The sequence below is a fragment of the Cebus imitator genome, unplaced genomic scaffold, assembly GCF_001604975.1.
Source record: "Cebus imitator isolate Cc_AM_T3 unplaced genomic scaffold, Cebus_imitator-1.0 Scaffold28, whole genome shotgun sequence".
Classification (NCBI taxonomy): Eukaryota; Metazoa; Chordata; class Mammalia; order Primates; family Cebidae; genus Cebus; species Cebus imitator.
Genome location: NW_016107343.1, coordinates 68,600 through 93,775, shown reverse-complemented (window position 1 = coordinate 93,775; position 25,176 = coordinate 68,600). Strand labels below are relative to the sequence as shown.

Genomic DNA, 25,176 nt, shown 5'->3' with positions numbered 1-25,176 from the left:
CTCTAGAAGAAAACCTAGGCAATACCATTCAGGACATAGGCATGGGCAAGCCTTCAAGACTAAAACACCAAAAGCAATGGCAACAAAAGCCAAAATTGACAGATGAGATCTAATTAAACTAAAGAGCTTCTACACAGCAAAAGAAACTATCATCAGAGTGAACAGGCAACCTATAGAATGGGAGAAAATTTTTGCAATCTGTCCATCTGACAAAGGGCTAATATCCAGAATTTACAGGGGCCTTAAACAAATTTACAAGAAAAAAAGAACCCCATCAAAAAGTGGGCAAACAATATGAACAGACATTTCTCAAAAGAAGACATTTATGCGGCCAACAAACATATGAAAAAAAGCTCATCATCACCGGTTATTAGAGAAATTCAAATCAAAACCACAATAAGATACCATCTCACGCCAGTTAGAATGTCAATCATTAAAAAGTCAAGAAACTAAAGATGCTGGAGAGCATGTGGAGAAATAGGAACACTTTTACACTGTTGGTGGGAGTGTAAATTACTTCAACCATTGTGGAAGACAGTGTGGCAATTCCTCGAGAATCTAGAACCAGAAATACCATTTGACCCAGCAATCCCATTACTGGGTATATACCCAAAGGATTATAAATCATTCTACTATAAAGAGACATCACATGTATGTTTATTGTAGCACTGTTCACAATAGCAAAAACTTGGAACCAATCCAAATGCCCATCATTGATAGATTGGATAAAGAAAATGTGGCACATATACACTGTGGGATACCATGCAGCCATGAAAAAGGATGAGTTCATGTCCTTTTGCAGGGACATGGAAAAAGCTGGAAACCATCATTCTCAGCAAACTAACACAGGAAGAGAAAACCAAACACTGCATGTTCTCACTCATAAGTGGGAGGTGAACAATAAGAATACATGGACACAGGGAGGGGAACATCACACATCGGGGCCTGTCAGGGGTAGGGGCTAGGGGAGGGATAGCATTAGGAGAAATACCTAATGTAGATGACAAGTTGATGGGTGCAGAAACCACCATGGCACATGTATACCTATATAACAAACATGCACGTTTTGCACATGTCCCAGAACTTAAAGTATAATTATATATATATATATATATATATATATATATATATATGTATATTCTTTTGTCTCAATAGTTGCAAATCACTGGTGGAAATGGGGGAGTCAATTTTTGAAGGGAACAAGCCAACTCATGAGCTACTTGAAAGCGGAAATGCTGCTTTGAAAAACCTCCAATGCAAGAACCACTTTCCCTTACTTTTATGGCAACAGCAGTTCTCTCTGCAGCTATGTGGAGACTTTAACGGTGTTTATCTGGGACACTTTCCAGAAGTGTCTTGCAGCAGAACCTCGCTATAAAGTTAAATTGTGTGAAACTAACAATGATTTTTCTGTGTGCAAGGGAGGCTAGGAATATCCCAGACATAACAAAAGTAAAATGAGCACAAGCTGTTTCCCATCTTTAAGATAGTTTCAATTCCAGAGGGAATTTAAAAGTTTGGAGTTTAAAAAGCCAAACAGATCATTTATCATAGGTCTAATGTATTAATGGCCACGTGTACCCAATTGATCAAAGCATCCTGGCTGTTGTTATAACCTGCTGGTGGTTCCTACATCAATTGGGGCAATAAAATGATAGGTCAGCTCTGGTCATTATGTTCAGAGAGATATGGTGGTATTTTTTTTATTTTTTATTTATTTATTTATTTTTATTTATGGTGGTATTTTTTAACTTCTCACCTTAGAACTGGTTTTAATTTCAAGAGTTGTGCTTCCAAGATTTCTTTTCTCTACCACTCACAAACTCCACAATTCCCACTGTAAACAACAGCTGCTTCTCTGGTACTTCACTCCCACAAAATGAAATGTGCTTTACTTCCCTGGCTTCAAAAAGGTCATGATATACACTCCTTGCCTACCTCTCCAGCCTTACCTCCTGCTGTCTCCACATCAAAATGTACACATTAGCAATATATGTATAACCCCTTCTCCTTGAGTATGGACCAGATGGAGTGACTTGCTTTTAAGGAGCAAAATACATAAAAAGTGATTCAGTTACAAACGACTGTGCCTTCGATCTTGGCACTCTCCCTTGCCCACTTGCCTGCTGACTCTGCTGAAGCAGGCTGTCATGTTGGCAGATGCCATGTGAAGAGGCCCACATCACAAGAAACAGAAGGAAGAACTGAGGCCTCAGTCTAACCACCAAGCATGGGAGTGAGCTGGGAGACAGAGCCTTCCTGGTCAAGCCTCGAGATGACTGCAACCTTGTGAGTGACCCTGAGCCAGAAGTGGCGCATGGAACTGAGAAAATAAATTTGTGCTGTTTTAAGCCATTATATAGTGGATAATTTGTTATGCAGCAGTAGATAACTAATACATTCACCCAGCAGGGTGGTTATGAGGATGAAATGAGGTAATGTAAGAATTATTTAGCAAAATGCCTGACACCACGGTGGGCACTGCACAATTAGCTCTATTCTCCTTCCTCCTTCTATTTCCATGGCCATCCCCATGGTCCAGGCACCCATCACTTCATGTCTAGATTCCTGCAGTAGCTTTGCAAATAGTTTTCTCACTTTGTCCAGCTGGTTATCTTAAAAAANAAAAAAAAAAAAAAAAAAAAAAAAAAACCGGCTTGCTATTCCTCAAAAGATAAAGACTGATTGACATTCAAGGCTCTCCAGGCTGTCCCCATGCTATATTTCCAAGTTCATTTCTCATTACACTCTCACATCTCACTATCCCTCTACTAAGATCAATATATTCACTATAGCCCAAATATATTTTGTATATTCCCACCCTAGTAACCGTGCTAATAAAATTTTGCCCATTCAGCATTCATTCCCTTTTCTCCTGAGTTCCAAACCACCACTCTCCCTGCCCCATCACTGAAAGCACCATTCCACCACTAAGCTTTTCCAAACCTCAACACCCCATAATGATCTTTTTCCTTCTCTACATTAATAGTATTTACTCATTTGGCATTGAAAAGAGTCTAGATATAAAAGAGGTAGAAGCAATTTCAGGAAGCATCCAGTCCAAGGATTCATTTAACACATAAAGAAATTGAAGCCCAAAGATGAACATGACTCAACTAAATAGTAATAGCACTAGGGCTAAAATTTAAGCCTTAAAACTTCCAGCTTATTCAATTCTAAAAATATTTACCAATTATGCCCATTATGTATATGACAATATAAAATGTCAATAGTTTCTACCAATATACCATTCATTTATTTAACAAAAAGTTAAGAACTATTTACCAGATACTCTGCTTAGAATAGTCTGCTCATAAGGAATTCTGGCTAGTGAAAAAAACAAACAGGTAAGCAACAATTACAATATAGCTTGATATGATCTGTGATACCAGGCTCTAGAGAGACATAGAAGAAAATTCCCTACTTACTTGGTCCTTCCAACCATTCACTCATCAAATCATTTGTTTACTACATAGATAGCAATAAAGAGACAGATAAAATCTTACTTTCCTAAGGAAAGCATACAGGAACAAAAGTTATCTTGAAGCAACTCATGAACAACAAATGCCTGGAGTGTTTAATGTTACTACCATCAAAAATGTTTTTCTAATATGACATCAGATCTGCAAAATTCTGCATTTAAAAAAAAAATGTGGCCGGGCAGTGGTTCACGCCTGTAATCCCAGCACTTTGGGAGGCCAAGGTAGGTGGATCACTTGAGGTCTGCCTGGCCAACACGGCATCTCTACCAAAAAATGTAAAATTAGCCAGGCGTGGTGGCATGCTCTTGTAGTCCCAGCTACTTAGGAGGCTGAGGCAGAAGAATCATTTGAACCCGGGAAGCAGAGATGGCAGTGAGCCAAGACTGAACCACTGCATTCCAGCCTGGGTGACAGAGTGAGACCCTTTCTCAGAAAAAAATAAATAAATAAAAATAGAAATAAAAAATGAAAGCAGAAATTAGGTCTCTCTTTCATGGCACCTCAGAGGCGATCAAAATGAAGCTGAATATCACCTTTTCAGCCACTGGCTGCCAGAAGCTCATTGAAGCAGTCAATGCATGCAAACTTGGTGTTTTCTCCAAGAAGCATATGGCCACAGAAGTTGCTGACGCTCTGGGTAAAGACTGGAAGGATTACGCGGTCTGAATCAGTGGTGGGAACAACAAGGTTTCCCCATGAAGCACAGTGTCTTAACCCTTGGCCGTGTCCGCCTGCTGCTGGGTAAGAAGCATTCCTGTTATAGATCAAGGAGAACTGGAGAAAGAAAGCAATAATCTGTTCATGCATGCATTGTGGATGCCAATCTCAGTTTTTGTAAGAAAAGGAGAGAAGGATATTCCTGGACTGATCCTATGGTGCCTTGTCACCTGGGGCCCAAGAGCTAGGAGAATCCGCAAACTTCTCAATCTCTCTCAAGAAGATGATGTCTGCCAGTATGTCCTTAGAAAGACCTTAAACAAAGAAGGTGAGAAATCTAGAACTACGGCACCCGAGATTCAGTATCTTGTTCCTCCACGTGTCCTGCAGCACAAATGCCAGCATATTGCTCTGAAGAAACAGTATATTAAGAAAAATAAGGAAGAGGCTGCAGAATTTGCTAAACTTCTGGCCAAGAGAATGAAGGAGGCTAAAGAAAAGCACCAGGAACAGATTGCCAGGAGATGCAGATTGTACTCTCTGACAGCTTCTACTTCTCAGTCTGAATCCAGTCAAAATAAGATTTTTTAACAAATAAATAAGATCAGACTCTCAAAAAATCTGGAAATATTCAAATTGTCCCTTTTTGAAGTCTATGTTTTGGAGTCAGAAAGCCCCTGAATATTAAACATCCATTTGTCATTTATTTGCTGAACGATCTAAAGCAAATGGCTTAAACTCTCTCAACTTTAATTATCTTCCATACAGAATGAGAATACCTACCTTGCAGAGTATTTGTGTGAATTAAAACATAAAGTGCCTTAATAAATAATAGCTATCTGCCTTTCAAGTAATCAATACAAAACATTCTACATAGAGAACATTAAAATTATTTGATAACTAACATACATTCAAATTTAATTGAGTGGGCATCTGCATTACTGTCAAACTTTATAATAAATTTCTGCAGTCACTAAAAAAGACAACACTTTGCAAATTTTTCTACAACAGTAATCACTGCAAAAGTCCTTTTACTATTTTCAGGTGACAACATTCTGGGAATTCATTGTATACTAGTTGCTATGTAGAGCGAAAAATAAATCCTGCATTTAAGAAATTCAGAATACAAACGAGAACACAGAGAGAACAGTCCTTTGTGCAAAGTAAGTAAATACTTTCTTGTGGATTTAGTCAATGAGAAAAAGATCCCAGAGAAGAATGCAAAGAATATAGTAAGCTTAATAATCAGAACAAAATGGGATCAATTAGGAAAAACTATATACCGGAAATACTTTATATGGTAGTTGATCCTTTTTAGGTTGACTTTGTATTACAGAGTTTAAAATATGTGATTATTCTGCAGTCTTCTGAGTTAAAATTATTCAAGCGGCCATAAGGTTCAGAAATTCAGACAAACACACCAAATAAATAATTTACTGATACTCCATGATATGTTTAATGTATTGTTTCTCACTAGCAATAAGCTAGTTCAAGAAGCTGCATAAAATTGTAATAAACAATGTGCTCTAAAGCAGCATTTCCATCAATATTTGTACATGTATCCACAACAGATTGCCTCAGACGATTTGTGTGTCTAATTTTCACTGAATCAACTTGTACCTTCAGTACACCCAGGAAGTAGTAAACAAGAGAGTTCAATCTATTAAAAAATATATACATTATCTCCAGACTTTGTGGTCACTTGAATTTTAAGATTCACCTACTCGAAGTCATATAAGCATTTTAACCATTTATATTATACCAAGTAAAGATGAATATTAAAAATGAGATAACAGAGAAAACAACAAAATTAGATTTCTTTTGCTTTCAAATAATTCCACACCAAAACATTTTACTGATAATGAAGTGATTTTTAATTTATAAATAAAGACTCTCTAAATGATTTTCAGGATATATTACAAGTTTAGTTTTTAAAACAGACTTACATTTATAACAGGTCTTACAATGATTTCAATAAATAGGGACTCCAGAGCACAACGTGGAGGTATAACAACCACATGCTGACCTCCTAGTATTCCAAGGGGATCAAGATCTTTTTCAAACACAGAAGGAAATTGGGCTTTCTACAATGCTAACCTTAAGAGCTATTCTCCTTTATAAACTACAATATTATTGTCAGTTTCATATACTTTTACTTTATAAAGAACTCCTACAGGAAGAACTTTCTGGAGGTTGTCCCAGATATAAACAGCTACATTTTCAGTCGTGCTGTAGGAAAAAAAAAAAAAAGTTCAAAATGCAAAACAAAATTTCACATTTACTATTTACAGAGAATGGAAATTCTAGTTTTGAAAGATTTCATTAAATTAAAACTTCAGAAATCACACAGCAATCAAATATTCAAATCAATTCTTGTTTTATAATCTATACATAAGGCAAGATATAGTGCCACCCACCTCACCACATCTGCAAAGTATGGCACATCCATATCCAGATTCTTATGATCAAGGGGCTGCATAATTGCCTCCTAGAAACAAAACCAAGGGAAAAAAATCATTGACTCCATTTAGGACTCAAATTCCAAATTGTTTCACTTATGTCTCTAAACCTTACCCTATTGTTTAGCCACTAACTCAATACTTGTAAGTACTAAATTTGAGTCTTACAAAGCAACCTTACAAAGTTTTAAGTTGTCAGATAAAGTCAGGCGCAGCTGTTGGTAATCATTAGGAATCCTTGTTACTGAATAAAGAGGTGAGAAACCAAAAAGCAGAGAATTTCTGGAGCTTTCTCACAATACAAGCCATTGTGACTCAGAATTCAGTTCAACACTCTGTGAATCCTGCCCAAAGAGTTAGCACAAATATTTTTCTGTAACACTGTCACACCTATGAAACAATGCCACAATATCATGAGGACAAAGATCTAGTGACTACTACATTTTATAAAGCAGATGTAGACTGATATTATTTAAGTAGCTCTAAATTTCTGCTATAAGGAGTAATTTAAGAATAATTTTGGGCTCATAGAAAGAAAAATATAAATATGTAAAGACTATTACTCCCTAATGCTTATGTGTATCAACATAATGTTTTTCCTCATCATCAGTAACGATTAAATTGCCTTATTCTTTCTAGGTTTTTGCTTTTAGCTATTACAAAAAATCTAAGCATTCGTGAAAAAAATCTAATTTTCCATATGGCATAGTTTCAAGAAGGGTACATTGATAAGCGTAATAGCAATCATTTCCTGAGAAAAACTAGAATCATACAAAAAAGAGTAAGTCCTAGGTCAAACAGTAGTTGAAATAGATCCAATGAAGGGATGCTCCACACAAATAACAAGAAAATAAGTATCTTTGCTTCATCTTCAACCCGAGTTCCAGTCCTAAGTTCTCCATTAAGGCCTCTTATGCAGGGCTTTTTGTTTTGCTTTGTTTTTAGAGACAGGGTCTCTGTCATCCAGGCTGGAGTGCAAGTGGCACAATCATAGCTCACTGCAGCCTCGAACTCCTGGGCTCAACCAATCCTCCCCCCATGGCAGGGCTCTAACTTCACTCTATATGCCATGATGAGCCACTTTTACTGATGAAAGTATGTGGTGTCCTTTAGGCATGCAACAGTAGAAAGCAGCATAGAGAACCCCTCCTCCTGTACTTAGTCATATGTGAGGACTTTCACATTGCTGTCTTATCTTTTTCTTTCTTCCTTTCTTGCTTTTCCTTTCCTCCTGTCTCTCTCTCTGTCTCGCTCTATAATTGAAGAATAATCTTGGGCTCATAGAAGGAAAAATATAAATATGTAAAGACTCTCTCCCCACACAAACCCCCACCATAAATGCATGCAGGCGCTATCTCTATAATTTTCCTAAAGAATTTTGAGCACAGTGCTGCTTGTTCATTCACTCATTCTTTTACTCATTTATTCAATCAATAGTTACTTAACACTTACTATTCTTCACCTCCTAGAAAAAGTAATATATACACTCTGTGGGCTACATTTCATTCATGTTTGTATGCTTATCTCAAAAACTGAGGCAAAGTAGACAAATTTGTTAAATACATGGACAATAAATAATGTGAAAGAAGTAATCATTACTAATAACATCATTTTAATAAAGCATCAAGACTGGCAACATGGTGAAATCCCATCTCTACTAAAAATACAAAAATTAGCCAGGTGCAGTGGTGCAAGCCTATAATCCCAGCTACTCAGGAGGCTGAGGCAGGAGAATTGCTTGAGCCCCAGAGGCGGAGGTTGCAGTGAGCCAAGGTTGTGCCACTGCACTCCAGCCTAGGTGACAGAGCGAGACTTCATCTCAAAAATAAATAAATAAAGCAAGCAAATGTCAAATTTCAGAACAAAAATAAGCTGCAAGTGAAATGATGGCATAATAAAACAGCTGGATGGAAAGAAATCTACTCCCAACTTTGCAAATGACTAACCACATGACCTGGGGCAAGTCAGTTAACTGCTTAGCATCTCTCAGTCTTAATCTATGGATTGAAGAAGTTGGTTTGAATAATCTCCAAAGTCTCTTACAAAAAAGAATTGTGTAATGACACGATCAGTTAAGTTCTTCATTGAACACCTTTCATGTTATCTCTATGAAATACTGTTCCAGTGAGTTAGTTTATTTATTTATTTATTTATTTATTTTATTTTATTTTATTTTATTTATTTTTTTTTTTTTTTGACGGAGTTTCGCTCTTGTTACCCAGGCTGGAGTGCAATGGCGCGATCTCGGCTCACCACAACCTCCGCCTCCTGGGTTCAGGCAATTCTCCTGCCTCAGCCTCCTGAGTAGCTGGGACTACAGGCACGCGCCACCATGCCCAGCTAATTTTTTTTTTTTGTAGTTTTAGTAGAGACGGGGTTTCACCATGTTGACCAGGATGGTCTCGATCTCTTGACCTCGTGATCCACCCGCCTCGGCCTCCCAAAGTGCTGGGATTACAGGCTTGAGCCACCGCACCCGGCCTCCAGTGAGTTTATAATAAAGCTAGAGTGAATAACACAGTGTGGTGTCTAAATCTATAATCAAAGGTACAATGAATATTCAGAGAGAGAAGAGAAAGCTCCAAGGAGAAGGCCAGGAGCAGTGGCTCATGCCTGTAATCCCAGCACTTTGGGTGGTCAAGGAAGAAGGAGTTTGAGACCATATATATATATATATATATATATATATATATATATATATATATATATATTAGTATATATATACATACATGTGTATATGTGTGTGTATGTATGTGTAAGAAAGAAAGTCTCAAGGAAAAACCTACGTCTTGAAAGAAAGGTAGAATTTGTTAAATGAAGGAAATCAGGATAGTCCAACAAGGAATACAAGGTGAGCATATTTCCTCCCATCGCTGTAACACAACAGTGACTAATTTCTGTTAAGTCACCAAAACACCTTTAGAGGCCATGTGAGTATTCCTCCAACTATTCCCCAACTCCCACACCCAATTCTACTCTACAACTTTGTGAGTTGGGGAATAGTCATGGAACCTTAGGAGATAACTGGTTGGGGAGGTAGATAGGGGGCCACCAAATACTATACTTAGGGACTAGCACATAATAAGCACCCAACATGCCATTACCTCCATATGTTTTTTGAGATCAGTCAAATTCATAACCATTCCCGTAGCAGGGTCAATCTAAAGAATAAACAAAGGTGAATATTACTCTCATAGGCTCTCCATATTAAACGGCTGGCAAATTATTAAAGGTAATACAATGTGCAGAGACTATGCCCACATTTGCCTTCATTCCAGAGATAATCACTAACCTCAGCACGGAAGCACCATGTACTTCAAGCACCCTTTTCATTGTATAGCCCTTCTACCTGTCCACATACAGCACATTAAACACAACACTTTGGTAGAGGAGGGGCATGAAATGGCAGCAGCTCACCACACACACACATACAAGAGCCAACAATGAAGCAATACTGACTGGAACAATTTTCAACACAGAATCACCACACAGGCTAAAAGAGAGCCCAGCAATCTGCACAAACCACACAAATATTTTCTGCACGTACCTCTCCATGTACTGTCACCACAACTATGGAAAGAAAACAAAATACCAAAAAAAAAAAAAAAACAGCATGACTTTCAACAGATTAACATCCAAGCACAAATCAGCAACATATAAGCACAGTTGACAACGTAAATTATTAGGTCTGTCCCCCAAAGCTATACTTAAACATTTACCCAAAACACTTTGTTATTTTAGGTAAGATCTTTTTTTTAAATCAACCAAAGCAAGACGCAAGCAAGACAGAGGAGCTTAGTAGGAACTTTGGCTAATCAGAGGCCCTCAACCAAGGCTGAAAAGGATGTCAATTCTGCTTATGATGCTGATGCTCTAGGGAGAATGAAGACGCTGCTCAATCTCTGCCTGTAGAAGTAGAAAATGCACATGTAGGTGTCTAGCTACACAGCAAGCTGGTCCAATACTGAGCAGAACCTTTCTGAACAAGCAAAACTATTACTGGCCTTAAATTCTTATCCCTTTACTCACATGAATGTAAATCAAAGTCTAAAGTAATGCTTTGTAAATTAACAAGTGCTTGTGAGAAGCATTTGAAAAATCTTGACCAGGCATGGTGGCTCATGCCTGTAATCCCAGCACTTTGGGAGGCCAAGGTGGGCAGATTACCTGAGGTCAGGAGTTTGAGGGCAGCCTGGCCAACATGGTGAGACCCTTTCTCTATTAAAAATACAAAAATTAGCCAGGCATGGTGGTGGGCACCTTTAATCCTAGCTACTCGGGAGGCTGAAGCTGGAGAATCGCTTGAACCCAGGAGGCAGCGGATGTGGTAAACAAAGATTGCGCCACTGCACTCCAGCCTGGGCAACAAGAGCAGAGCTCCATCTCAAAAAAAAAAAAAAAAATCTTGATCCGTGCTTTACACATTAATAACTTTTATGAATTTACGTATTTTAGCTCTCTACAAATACCATTAGGTATTACATGATAAGTTAGTACACTGAGACTGAGATACCACAGATTAAGGAAAAGGCAGTAACTAAACTAGCAATCCTAATCTCCTGACACCATCTGGTCTTTTTTATGCCACCACATCACATACTGTTTTATACTCTATGGCTTATGTAGCTGTTATTTTAGGCAGGCTGTACCTTAAAGAATCAAGTCTCTTATCCTTGGATAAATTATCTACTTTTTTGGAAAACTATTGGCAAAGCTTTAGACCAAACTTATTTTTCTGCCATACACTACATTCCTAGGCAACATTCCCCTTTTGCCAGTCATTATTTACTCAAAGAATAAAATCCAATTTTAACATTAGCCTTAGCCATACCTAATCAAAAGAAACATGCTGCCAAAAGAAACTTAATTGTGTGATCTAAGACAAAGAAAAATGCTTAAAGCATTAAACCATTCAGTTTTGAACTGTTTATAAGAGTTGACAATTGCAAGGTAAAACTTAACACACACCCATCCAAAACAACAGATCCTTTCATTCTGAATTCTCATTTAACTTCTCATTCGAGGCTCAAAGCATTCACACTATATTTGCTGAATACTCTTTCATCCTTATTGAAGGACTGAAATGTCATCAGTTTTTCTCTCACCTTTATAATTGTGCCCATGGCCATTTGGATTGCTGCATTTCCCAAACAGTTTCAAGTTTTCTTCATCACTTAGAAATTTACTAACCAAAACAAAACACAAAGTCAGCATGACACAAGTATCACCATTCAAACCCCCTTCTCTGTTCCCTATATATATTATTTGCTCTGATCTTTGAAAAGTTTCCCAATTTGTTATTACTTTAGCTCATCAAATGGGGAGTCAGAAATCATGTTGATTTCATTTCTCATGCATACGTCAGAAACCAGTGCATATTCCCTAATTAGAAGACTGTACCAGCCAGGCACAGTAGCTCACACCTGTAATCCCAGCACTTTGGGAGGCCGAGGCAGGTAGATCATAAGGTCAGGAGATTGAGACCATCCTGGTTAATATTGTGAAACCCCGTCTCCACGACAAATACAAAAAATTAGCCGGGGGGGGGTGGCATCTGCCTGTGGTCCCACCTACTTGGAAGTTGAGACAGGAGAATCACTTGAATCAGGGAAGCGGAGGTTGCAGTGAGCCGAGATTGCACCACTGTACTCCAGCCTGAGCAACAGAGTGAGACTCTGTCTTAAAAAAAAAAAAAAAAAAAAGACTGTACCATACAAATTAGCACAAACAAACCTTAACTTCAATCCCACCACAACTAATCTGCTTATGGGCCTTCCACTTTTCAATTTAACATTACTGACTGAGTGCCTACAATGTGCTAGGCAAGTGCTGAATGACATAACAGTACATAATGATAAACAGAGATGGTGATTCACAAAGTGACTATTTCATTTCTCTCAGAAACTAAACTACTCATTCAGAAAAAAATAATTAAAAAAGTAATTACAAGGCCTGGTGAGTCTCCTATTTAACATTCTTGATTTACTACATCTCAACTATTGCCTCATGAGAACTTTACCAATCTGTTGAGGAATATTCAAAGCAGGTGAGTTTTTAAAATTACAACTGTAATTTTAAACATTGTTGTCTCAGACAGAAAACAAATTGCTTAATGAGTGTTTATAACTATACCCGTCCAATCAATTTTGCATCGTCAATGAGGCCTTACCACCCTCAGGTGTTTGGGCTTATTTTACCACCCCTTTCTTTTTGCGATCTTCTTTATTATTCCCCCCAATGTAGTTTGGATGTCTGTCCCCTCCAAATCTCATATGCAAATGTGATTCCCAACACTGGAGGTGGGGCCTAGTGAGAGATGCTTGGCTCATGGGGGTGGATCCCTTATGAACAGCTTGGTGCCCTCCCTGAAGTGATGAGTGAGTTCTCGCTCTATTAGTTAATGGGCGAGCTGGTCGTTAAAAAGAGTCTGGCACCTCCTCTCCTCTCTCTTGCTCCCTCACTTGCCCTGTAAGTTGCCTGCTCCCCCTTCTCCTTCTACCATGAGTGGAAGCTTCCTGAGGCCTCAAAAGAAGCAGATGCTGGTGTCATGCTTCTTGTACAGCCTGCAGAACCAAATAAACCTCTTTTCTTTATAAATTACCCAGTCTCAGTATTCCTTTATGGCAATGCAAAAATGGATTAACATGCCCCTACTTTCTCCTGCTCAGCCACTTCTTGTATTTAAAAGAAGGCTAAGTCTTTTGCACAAAATTCTCAGTATACCCTCCACAAAATTGACCAGGCTGTAAATCCCATACAAGATCCCTGCTGCATCCGTTACCTAGCACAAGCACTGACAAGCACGAAACAAACCCTCGTTTAGCGAATGGAGGGATGAATCCTGTTAGGAATGGTTATCCTCATTTTTGCAGACGAGGATATGGAGGGCCAGAGAGGGGAGCTTGTTATATAGAGTGTAAAACTCCTCAAAATCAACTCTTCAGTGCATGCAAGCGGTATGGAAGCTCAGGGTTCAACTATGCTGCTTGCTTCGGAAACCAAACATCTGGTTTCGTTTTTTTTTCTCCTAGCCACTCTCACCAGGGACTGGTTTCATTCTATCTTTGGTAAAAAGGGGCTAAAACTTGCCTTGTGATTACGTTAGATATAGCCGCCAATGCTCCTGGCTTACAAAATTACCTAACATTTACTGGGTGTCTACGCAGCGCCGGGTACCGTGTAACACAGGCAAGTTTAACACCGCTAAGCCTCACAGCAGCCCTGTGGTCTACACCAAGGAACTCCGAGAGGCAGAGACATTTCTTCCGAGTTGCAGAGCCGGGTGTGGGCCCCGCACCCAGAAATGGTCCATCGCCCTCCGCAGTCGGCTCCGTTAACCACCAAGCTCCCCGACCCCTCCAGGGTTGGGGACACCCCAGCCGCCATCGGGATGCGACCTGCCGCCCAAAGCCCGGCGAAGGCGCCCAGCGAGCTCCGCCCTCCATCAGCTGCTTCGCCCGGAAGCCCTTGCGCCCCCCACCCCGGGTCCGACGTCAGCACGCCCCCCGGCCCCGCCCCGGTGACGTTCCGAGGCCCGGCGCCCTCCGCCCGCCGCTGCACCTGTGTGCACACTCTACCTGTGCAGCCGGTGGCTCGCGCTGAAGGAGATGCGGCGGGACACTTGCGCCTTGGGACGACGGCCGCCACCCACCACGCTCATCATCTTCTCGGCGCCGTCTGCGCCGCTCGGCCGGCACCTTCCCCGCGGCGCGGCCTGCGCCTCCCTCCGCGGCTGCGCAGTGCGGGCCGGCGCGCCCCTGGGGAGCGCGGCTCCGCTTTGGCTCCGGCCAATCCCGGTCTTGGGAAACAGTTACGCGCGTCCCTCGCTGTTTGAATCTCTTCCGAGACCAAGAGTTCCCAGAGCTAAGCCTACCCTGGAGCGGTCACGGTGGGTGGGGACTCGGTGTCCTTGATCTGTCTGTCTGCTCCGTCTGAGGTCACGCCACGTGGTTAGGGCCCGTCTGGGCACACTTTGGATCCCGAGTCACCTCTCTGAGCCTCCCCTCCCACTCTCTCCTGTAAAGCTCCAGTGGCTGGTGACTAGCGGATGAGCCCTAGGGCCACAGTCTGCTTTATATACCAAAAGGAGCAGGAATTGAGCCAGGCGGGTGAGGTGGCGCACTCCTGTAGCCCCAGCTGTTGGGAGGGAGAGGGATCCCGTCAACCCAGGAGTCCAACCTGGGCAATAGAGCAAGACGCTCGTTCCTTTAAAAAATTTTTTTAAAAAAAGCAGGACTTGAGAGCACGAATAGGACCACGTGGCAACAGTCCTTTGGACTGTTGTGTAATGATTCTTACTAAGGGAAATTCTAAAGTCATTTTTATCATCCACAAGCGTGTATGGACCCATTTATCACTCTGGGTGATGAACCATATGGCACAGTGTGAACACAGGCACCTCTGAACACATATTAGCAATTTTCCGGCCAGTGTAAGACACGTTGAGAGTGAAACGACCTTGTTTCCTCACATCTACTCACAAGGGTGTCCAAACTACACACAGTTCCCAGAATCATGTCACCTCTTGCTTCCATTCATTCATTCATTAAATATGTATTAGGCAGCTTCTGTGTGCCTGGCATTGTGCCAGGTACTGGGGAGGACAGCTCCACTGTGTATGAGAAAAATCAAATGATGAAAAGCAGGACAAGTCAGCGATTAATAACAGACTTGGAAAAGTTTCCTGTAAAAGGAAAGATAAAATCATGGAAGTGATAGAAATAAGCTCAAATGGTGGTTTCCTTCAAACATCTCCTATTTACAGCTGTATATCTGTTCTGCATTAAACTACTAACGTTATTTAGCAAACACCCTCTCTACATTTTCAGATGTTTGTCTCATCTACCCCACTGGACTGTAAAGAAAAAACTTCAAAGAAGATTCAGAGATTTTCAAGATAGAGACTATTTAGTTCAATACTTTCACTTTACAGATAAAAAAAAATACAGCCCCAGATAAGTGAATTACTATTGCAAGATCACTCAGAACAGAAACATTATCTCCCAGGTATTGACTGTCTCAGAGCTAAATACTCTCTAACAGTCAGTGGTTACACAAATAGTTGCTCATTCCAAAACCAGTTTAATGAATCAAAATGAAAGAGAAAATTCTGTAAAATTATTTTTATTAATAATACTGGTTTGTTTTAGTAAAATATTTCACTGCATTTGCAGAGTTGGAGTTTAACCTATTTGGAAATAGGATTGTTGCACATGTATTGGGCCGTAATCCAACATGACTGATGTCCTTGTAGAAAGGGGAAACTTGGACTCAAAGACTGACAAAGTACAGAGGGAAGACGATGTGAAGACACAGAGACAACACCATCTCCAAGCCCAGGAGAGGGGATTGGAACAGATCTTTCTTCAGAGCCCTCAGAAGGGACAAACCAACCTTGATTTCAGACTACTAGCCTCCAGAATTGTAAGACAATTCATTTCTGTTAAGACCTCTGTAGTACTTTGTTATGACAGCCCTAGCAGACTCACACACTAACCAATAAGCAAATAACATTCCTCTTAACCTAGCTTTCAGTGCTTTGAGATCAGCAGCCATTTAAGTGTAGTTCCCACTTCACTCTTGCAACATTTACTGGCTTGTGTTTGACTGCCTCGTCTCAGAAGGCTAACTTCTATTAAAAGATACCATAAGCTACTCCAATGGACATACACTGGCAAGGCAGGCCCCATATCCGTCACCTTCCAGTCCTCATTCACTTATTAAGTAACAAAAAAAAAGTGTTTAATTAACATCTACTGAATACCAAGTGCACTGCTAAGTGCCAGGGGCACACTATGAGTAACAAACACATGGTCGCCATCCTCATACAGTTCAGGTTAGTGAGAGAGCTAAACACAGAAATCATGACAAACTAAACAAAAAAAAAAAGAAACTAATTCTCCCTCAGGAAGTAAAAGAAGGCTTCAAAAAAGAGATGACTTTTGGGCTGGATTTTAAGGTTCACCAAGTAGATGAGGGAATTCTAGGAAGAGACAATAATGTAAGCAAAGGAAATGTGGAAGAGTACAACTTGTTTAGTGCATATTGACAAGTTCTTGGTTACAGTGGGAACGTAAGTGAGAGGTAAGATTGGAAACATTAATTGGGGACCAAATTATTGAAAGTTCTTGAATGTCACTTCAGTATAAAGGAGACTTCAACCCCTTATCTCCCTCCTGGCTCCCCACAAGAAGGGAATTTTCATCTGCTTGAATCACATTTCCAGGCACTGGTTGGGTCTTACTTACAGGCAGGCCTACAATGTGTTAACAGTACCACACATGGTGTGGCTTACTCTCTGGAGCTATGCTCAGAGGAAAAATAAAACAAAAAACGAGGCAAAGCTCTCTCCTACTCCCCCTGCACCAAGGAGGCCTAGCTGTCTGGTTCATATTTTTTTCTACTGCTTCCCTCCTGTGGAGGACCCAACCTGCCCACTTGCCTCTTCCTTTTCCCCTCAGTTGTGCACCACTTGCTCCCTTTCCTTGAATCCTCAGACACTGGCTAGTGTTAAGAGTTAGACTTAGGGAGGAAGAGGCCCTGCCTATGCTTTGGGCCTTGGTCATATGCTTACTCACTTTTACCAGAACTTTCTCCCTTGGATTACCAGGCAAATGTGCCTAGATTATAACATGCCATGATCCTTTTTTTTTTTTTTTTTTTTTTCTTCAAGAAACTTAAAAGAGCAGAGCCAAGGCAGAATTCAGGTATCCTTAGGTCAAAATGTTATGATTGTACTGCTATCCTTCATATGTCTGAACTTCATTCGCTGTGTATTAAGATAGAGATTTGTAAACAGAGGAAAGATGTGACAGATCTATAGACTCCCCAGAGGTCATCCAGAGTCTCCCTCACCCTTCAGATCTCGTAAGACCAATCAAATCTCCATGTTTTGTCTGAGGAAGTACAATGACTGCCTTTTCAGGGACTTGTGTGAGAGGAAACACTGGAGGACTTACATTCTCATGGTTACCTGAGGCTCTTTGCATCTACATCTGCTGTATTAGTTCTGTTTAGGCATCTTCTTGCCATTCTAAACATACTGCTGTGTTCTGCATCTCACAAACCCAGACATGGAACTCAGCCCTTTTACTTTACTCACAGTGCAAAGCCCCACACGTGGCATTTGCATGTATGCAATACATCACTAAAGAAGATACGGTCTGTGAAGTTTGAAGTGACTCTTAAGGAAAATTAGACAGGAAACTCTGTTAGTCCAGGACCGTGCAGAGAGCCTAACCATGAGTTCACAGGTGTCCCATATTATATGTGGGGGTCTTCTCTAGCACATTCACCATGCAGAAGGAGCATAAAAAGTTTGGTCCTGGAATGGAGTTCAGTGGAGGGAAGTGAGTGTAACTGAAGGAAAAGGGAACAAGGGATTTTGGGGGTGTTGGTAAGAGTGGTTTAAGTAACAGACCTCGCCTGCCTACAGCTGTTGGTAAGAACAGGCAGGGTTTAGAAATGTGGAGATTGTATGGTCTCTAGTGCCACCTGTTGCCCAGTTAAATGAAGAACGACTGGTTTGTCATCAATCCCTGTAGAACTATACACCTACAGATTAGAAGAAATGTCTGATTTTAGTGATGTTCCTCAAAATAATCTCCCAAAGCAGAGCTGAGGGTGGGGAGGGGCAGGTAGTGGGTGGTACATAAGAGGGTTGTGCAGCTGCAGTAGCATCTGCTGGGGACAGCAGAGAAAGAACCAGTTTAGAAGAAGCTTTCAAGCAAGATATAGCCAGCTTCCGGTCTTCTGAGTACCTTACGACCAATGGTAATAGGCAGACTGTGATGGAAAGAACAAAGTGCTTTTCAGATTTATATTCAAAGTCTACTATCTATGATCATTTATATTTCTTCTCCTAGGACCTCTGTCACCCACCAATCTGATGGTGGAAATTGACAGACCAGGAGCACGATTATTTTGGACAAACCGTCACTTTAAACCTCATGCATTTCAAAGAAATCACTTCTCTTCTAACTACAAGCAAACAGAAAAAGCAGACAGTAAAATACAAATAAAACAGCTCAGGGTCAGAGGGAAGTAAGGGGAAAGTCTCTTAGGTAACTGCCAAATTTCACCCTCATACAGTGTAAAACAGTGGGCCTTAATAAGCACATTCCTTTCCCTTCAGGTACACTAAGACAGGGAAGCTAAAAGCAGACATGTGGGGTATGCCTATGGCTGCAAAAAAAAAAAAATTGTATGGGAACAAACACACAGCTCTCCCTCCTAAATAAGTACAACAAAGACCCACAGAAGCAGTCCAAGCCTCTGGTAAACTCTCCCACCCTAAATCCTTAAAAACTCTTAGTCTGTAAAAAAGTGTGCCTCTAACCTAACTCTGCCAAAAGGTTTCTCTCAGGTTTGTTTTCTCTAAAATAAACCTGTCCTAACTGGCAAGCCACCTTTCATGTTTCTTTCCTCTTTCTTTAATTCTTAATGACCAAAATACATGAATTTTTCTTTGCTATATTCCTATTATTACCTAGAGGTAGATATATCCAATAAATGAAATTTAAAACTCTCTTCAAAAGGTTATATCAATACTTTCTTATTTCAAGGAAGAGCCCTAAAAAATAGATAAAATCGTAATCATCTTATGCATTCTGCTTTGGGGTGTTTTTTCTTAAGAAACATGAGTGCCAAAGTTTTACTTGTTCATTTCTTGCATTTGAAGTACTCTTGGCCTATGCTTCTTTGCCATAGTCCTTAAATACTACACAACTGCAGCCAACCACTTTTTGGGGTTTTCCCTCTGTCAGTTTTACAGAGGCCTACCCATTCCCCTGGTTTCTTGTTGTCATCAGCCTTAATTAGGGTGAGTTGGTGTTCAGCACCATGAGCCTCCACCAACTTGACATACATAGGCTCATTGCAGTTGGGTGCAAGCAGACAAAGGTGGGCTTGGTGCTTATCTAAGGCTTTGGCAGCTTCACAAATTGCACGTGCTAGGCCATCATGGGTGAGGGCAGTCTTCCGCATCTCTTGTGAAGCAGTGTTAACATCCATGACACCTCCAGCCTCCATTGGCCACGATGGTGAGTTAAGGGTAAAAGAGGAGGTCAGATGCACTCGAGCCTCTGTCATGGCATGACTTGGCAGTGGCAAGGAAATAGCGAATTCTATTTTTAACAGAAATTTTTAAACCAAATGTCTATTTGGGACATTGGTTTGAGAGGTAAGGTGCCCTTTTTGCTCTGTCTTTTATATAAATAAAAGTGCATTCTTTGTTCTTTTTATTTTTACTTTAGATTCTTAGGTACATGTACAGGCTTGTTACATGGGTATATTGTGTGATGTTGTGGTTTGGGCTTCTAGGGACCCCATCACCCAAATAGGGAACACAGTACCCAGTAGGTAGCTTTTTAACACCCACCCATCTTTCTCCTTGCCCTCCTTTTGGAGTCTCCAGTGTTTATTTCTCCAGTCTTTCTGTCCAAGTCCACACTTATTTTAAACCTAGTTTCCAGACCTTGTGGTTGTCCAATCAGATGGGTATGAATGTACCATGGAACCCATAAGGCATCTGCACAGGTACCTCTGCTCGGCCCAGCTCTTCAAAGTTCTTGGCATCCAAAACTAGGAGAAAATTGCTTTCATTCTAGAAAAGGAAAGACAATATTGAAAATTCTCTTTTTTTCATCAAAATTTTGCCTGTCTCCTCCACAAGGCTGTAAAATTCCTAGTAGAGAAACAATGTTGGTCAGGCACGGTGGCTCACACCTGTAATCCCAGCACTTTGGGAGGCTGAGGTGGGTGGATTGCTTGAGCTTAGGGTTGAAGACCTGCCTCAGCAACATGGCAAAACCCCATCTCTATAAAAAATACAAAAATTAGCCAGGCATGGTGGTGCACACCTGTAGTCCCAGCTGCTCAGAGGCTGAGGCAGGAGGATCGCTTGAGCCTGGGAGGCAGAGGTTGCAATGGGCTGAGATTGTGCCACTGCACTCTAGCCTGGGTGACAGAGCAAGACCCTGTCTTAGAGAGAGAGAGAGACCATGTCTTACACATCTTCCTATCTCTCCCCAGCACCTAGCACAGTGCCTCACCTATACCCTCACAGAATGTTGCCTCAATTGCTGAACTGGACTGAAAAGGAAATCATGGCTAAAGAAGTTCATACCTAGAGCAAATAAATTAAGTTGTTTCTATCATCACCTTCATAGGATTTCTTTGAGTTTAATCCTTTTGCTTCCTCCTTTCCAATCTTCTAAAAGACAGGAACTCTTTCTTCCAAGTTAGAAATGCCTCCATTTTGTGTTACCTTGGAGCTGGTCAAAGGGCAGTATTGCAAGGCAGACTGAGCTCTGCCAGATTTAATTCCAGGAGTGACAAGTGCATGGCATGAGGACAAAGTCCTCCTAAAGTCCATGGCAGACGTGACTGATCACAGCCTTTTTCTCACTGAACCCTTAAAAGGCATCAGAACCCTGCACCCCAGGCAGCCACTAATAATTAATCAAAGCTGATACTCCAAGTGAACCTGTTTGCCATAAGATTGCCCTAGACAAGAAGTCAGATGGTGAATAGTGTTATTGAGACACTGGACCAGGACTAATGGCACTGGACTTGGAGGTCAATTCACTGCAATTGGCAGCACACATGATGGTATAAACATCAGACTGGGAGTCAGAAGACTTGGATTTAAATACTGGCTTTACCACTATGAGATCTGATGCAAGTCTACTTCAACTTCTTCACTTTAGAAATTCCACATGTGGCCGGGCACAGTGGCTCAAGCCTGTAATCCCAGCACTTTGGGAGGCCGAGGCGGGTGGATCACGACTTCAAGAGATCGAGACCATCCTGGTCAACATGGTGAAACCCCGTCTCTACTAAAAATACAAAAAACATTAGCTGGGCATGGTGGCACGTGCCTGTAATCCCAGCTACTCAGGAGGTTGAGGCAGGAGAATTGCCTGAACCCAGGAGGCGGAGAGGTTGCAGTGAGCCGAGATCGCACCATTGCACTCCAGCCTGGGTAGCAAGAGTGAAACTCCGTCTCAAAAAAAAAAAAAAAAGAAATTCCACATGTATAAAATGGTATCTGGCAAAGTTGTTTTGATAACTAAATATGTGTAAAAGTAGTTCATAAATAACAAATTCCTATGCAAATATAAATTGTTATTATGGTCTTACAAACAGAACTTTAAAACAATAAAATATGGATTGAGATAAAGGGGTATGTAAATAGTGAGGAGGGGAAGAGAAGGGAGAAGGAATCAAAGTAAATTTTCGACAGCATCAGTGAGCATCCTTGATTTATCAGATGACTCTGCTACTTTTCTTTCTGACTAGTGCTAGGGAAATATATTTACCTGGTTGGGAGTGATCACCACAGAAAGAATAACCCCACCATCTTCTTCATTGCTTCCTGGTACTGGAACAAAAATAGGTTCTGAGGGATAAAAGCCATCTTCTCTCCAAACCTGCAAGTCCCAGAAAAAGCATTCAATAAAAGGCCAGTAGTTAAGTAGGGAGCTTTCTATGGCTTTTGCCACTCCAATCATGAATTTGGCTGTGATACAGTTTGTATGTGTGTCCCATCCAAAGCTCATGTTGAAATGTGGGCCTGGTGGGAAGTGTTGGGTGATGGGGGCCAGTCTCTTATGAACAGCTTAAGCACCATCCCCATGGTGATAAGTGAGCTGTCAGTCTATTAGTTCATCTGAGAGGTGGTTGTTTTAAAGGACCCTGGCACCTCCTCCTCTCTGTCTTGCTCCCACTCTCTCACCATGTGACATGAGTCTCCCCCTTTGCCTTCTGCCATGACTGTACGCTTTCTGAGGCCTCATCAGAAGCTGAGCAGATCCTGGTACTGTGCTTGTACATCCCACAGAACCATGAGCCAAATAAATAAACCTCTTTTCTTTATAAATTACCCAGCCTCAGGTATTTCTGTATAACAACACAGAACAGATTAACACAGGCTGTCAATAGAATATTCCAAAAGAAAAAGAATCAGGCCTACTGAGTTGAATATCGGAGAAAGGAGATTTTGCAGTCCCAGATATTCCATCACCGTCAAACACAATTTGTGTAACTATAATTTCCCATCAACTTGAAACATAGGTGTCCCAACAACCCTAACCCCACAGTTGCTCCAAAAATAACATCAAGATCAAACAGAGAATTAATTTTGCTGTGCTTAGGGTCCATTTGGATTTCCTAGAAGGAACATACCCTTAACTTAGATGATTTCATAGTTCTCAAACCTAATAAAAGAAAATGGCTGTGCTGTTTAAATGTTGAAGAATCTTAAGAGCTACGTTAAATAAAACAAATTCAAAGGGAAGAACAGGTCTCTGAAAAGTTCAAAAAGGAAAGAGATTTTCATCACCTTCAGCGTCTTATTCACCACATCAACCTTGATCAGAGAATCCCCCAACAAATGCCGAAAGCCACAGCCATAGAAGAAACGATACTTTTTGCCATTGAATTGGGCATAGTTGATCTGAGGAAATTCAATGCCTCCTTCCTTGTCTAGGTCCTCCTGATGTAGATTTTCATGAGAGCACCAGATCTAAGAGAGATTTCAAAAGGTTTTGTAGTGGTTGCTTAATTTTTTTTTTTTTTTTTTTTTTTTTTTTTTTTTTTTTTTTTTTTTTTTTTTTTTTGAGATAGAGTCTTGCTCTGCAACCTCCACCTCCCGGGTTCAAGCAGTTCTCTGCCTCAGCCCCCCGAGTAGCTGGAATTACAGGTGCCTGAAACCACACCCAGCTAATTTTTGTATTTTTAGTAAAGACAGGGTTTCACCATCTTGACCAGGCTGGTCTTGAACTACTCATCTCGTAATCCACCCACCTCAGCCTCCCGAAGTGCTGGGATTACAGATGATGGTTGCTTAATTCTTATTTTCCTCTTACATAGGTCAGTGAGGAGCCTAGTATCCTATAAAAGTTTGTGACAGGGCTTGAGAACTGAGGTTCTATGTCATTTTTGAATATTGTTCCTCTTTCCATCATACATGTGGATGCATAATGATTATCAAGTTTTATTAATAAGCTATCAAGTGGCATAGGAGATCGACATATGCTTTTCATTCTTCTAAAGCTAAGGCATTGACAGCCACACAATGATAGGCCTGTGCTAAGCACATATTATCTAAAAGGTAGTGATTGCAGCTGGACGCGGTGGCTCCCGCCTGTAATCCCAACACTTTGGGAGGCCGAGGCAGGTGGATTACCTGAGGATAGGAGTTTGAGACCAGCCTGGCCAACATGGCAAAACCCCGTCACAACTAAAAATACAAAATCATTAGCCAGGCATGGTGGCAGGTGCCTGTAATCCCAGCTACTCAGGAGGCTGAGGCAGAATTGCTTGAAAATGGGAGGCAGAGGCTGCAGTGAGATGAGATGGCACCACTGCACTCCAGCTTGGGTGACAGAACAAGACTCCATCTCAAAAAATAAAATAAAAAATAAAAGGTAGGAATTGCTAATGCCAAGCTCAAATGAAGAGACATTCCACAACCATTAGACAGTTGCATATCTCTGTTTCAAAGCACAGGAAGAATAAACACTGTGTTCATTACCACTGTTTCTGTGATTCTTGTGCAAGCAATGTTACATGACCTTACCCTGCTCAGATGCATGTTATAAAAGTTATTGGGTACCAAACATTTTGGAAAACTGCTAATGAATAAAGTAACACCACTGAAGTTCAAAGTCTTAATCTAATGTCTGTTCATAGAATACCTTTCCATCAGCCTGTTTCACAGCACTGGCTGAAGTATAGGACAATGGACTCAGGTTTTCTCCCTCAGGGGCATTCAAACTGACATTTAAAGGCAAAACAAACCTTCGAGGGAAAGATCTGACTGCTGAATTATAGACCTGTTTGGGAAGAAGAAAGAGATAAAAATTGTCATTCATATGATAACATCTAACTTTTGACTCAAAAATTTAACTACTAATAGCCTATTGTTGACTGGAAGCCTTACCAATCACATAAACAGTTAATTAACACATATTTGGTATGTTATATGTATTACATACTGTATTCTTACAATAAAGCAAACAAGAGAAAAGAAAATAAGAAAATGTTATTAAATGCCAAGCGTGGTGGCTTAAGCCTGTAATCCCAGCACTTTGGGAGGCCAAGGCAGGTGGAACACCTGAGGTCAGGAGTTCGAGACCAGCCTGGCCAATATGGCAAAACTCCATCTCTACTAAAAATACAAAAATTAGCTGAGCATAGTGGCAGGTGCCTGTAATCCCAGCTACTTGGGAGGCTGAGGCAGGAGAATCACTTGAACCCAGGAAGCAGAGGTTGCAGTGAGCTGAGATCACACCATTACACTCCAGCCTGGGCGACAGGAGCAAAACTCTGTCTCAAATAAAGTAAAATAAAATGCTATTAAAAATCATAAGGAGGCCGGGCGCGGTGGCTCAAGCCTGTAATCCCAGCACTTTGGGAGGCCGAGGCGGGTGGATCACGAGGTCAAGAGATCGAGACCATCTTGGTCAACATGGTGAAACCCCGTCTCTACTAAAAATACAAAAAATTAGCTGGGCATGGTGGTGCATGCCTGTAATCCCAGCTACTCAGGAGGCTGAGGCAGGAGAATTGCCTGA

General features: G+C 40.9%; 2 protein-coding genes and 1 long non-coding RNA gene across 3 annotated transcripts in view; all 3 read right to left on the bottom strand.

Annotated features, from left to right (window-relative positions):
- LOC108300512 overlaps positions 1-18,655 on the bottom strand; it is a 91,254-nt gene extending 72,599 nt beyond the window's left edge. Inside the window, exon 1 of the long non-coding RNA XR_005199211.1 lies at positions 14,472-18,655. This is a non-coding gene — a long non-coding RNA (uncharacterized LOC108300512). The remainder of the gene's footprint in view (positions 1-14,471) is intronic.
- PTS (6-pyruvoyltetrahydropterin synthase) lies at positions 5,995-14,354 on the bottom strand. Its single transcript, XM_017523264.2, has 6 exons — positions 14,176-14,354; positions 11,704-11,783; positions 10,146-10,168; positions 9,703-9,759; positions 6,557-6,627; positions 5,995-6,368 (listed from the first exon to the last, which is right to left on the bottom strand). Exons 1-6 carry the CDS (start codon positions 14,259-14,261, stop codon positions 6,245-6,247), a joined length of 441 nt encoding a protein of 146 aa, XP_017378753.1. The 5' UTR covers positions 14,262-14,354; the 3' UTR covers positions 5,995-6,244.
- Positions 18,656-19,817: 1,162 nt separating the features above from the next.
- Positions 19,818-25,176, bottom strand: part of BCO2 (beta-carotene oxygenase 2) — a 33,428-nt gene continuing 28,069 nt past the window's right edge. Inside the window, exons 9-12 of the mRNA XM_037736777.1 lie at positions 24,298-24,495; positions 22,941-23,123; positions 21,919-22,029; positions 19,818-20,201 (exon numbers count right to left, since the gene is read on the bottom strand). Coding sequence (XP_037592705.1) covers positions 20,088-20,201; positions 21,919-22,029; positions 22,941-23,123; positions 24,298-24,495 — 606 coding nt within the window. The 3' untranslated portion in view covers positions 19,818-20,087. The remainder of the gene's footprint in view (positions 20,202-21,918; positions 22,030-22,940; positions 23,124-24,297; positions 24,496-25,176) is intronic.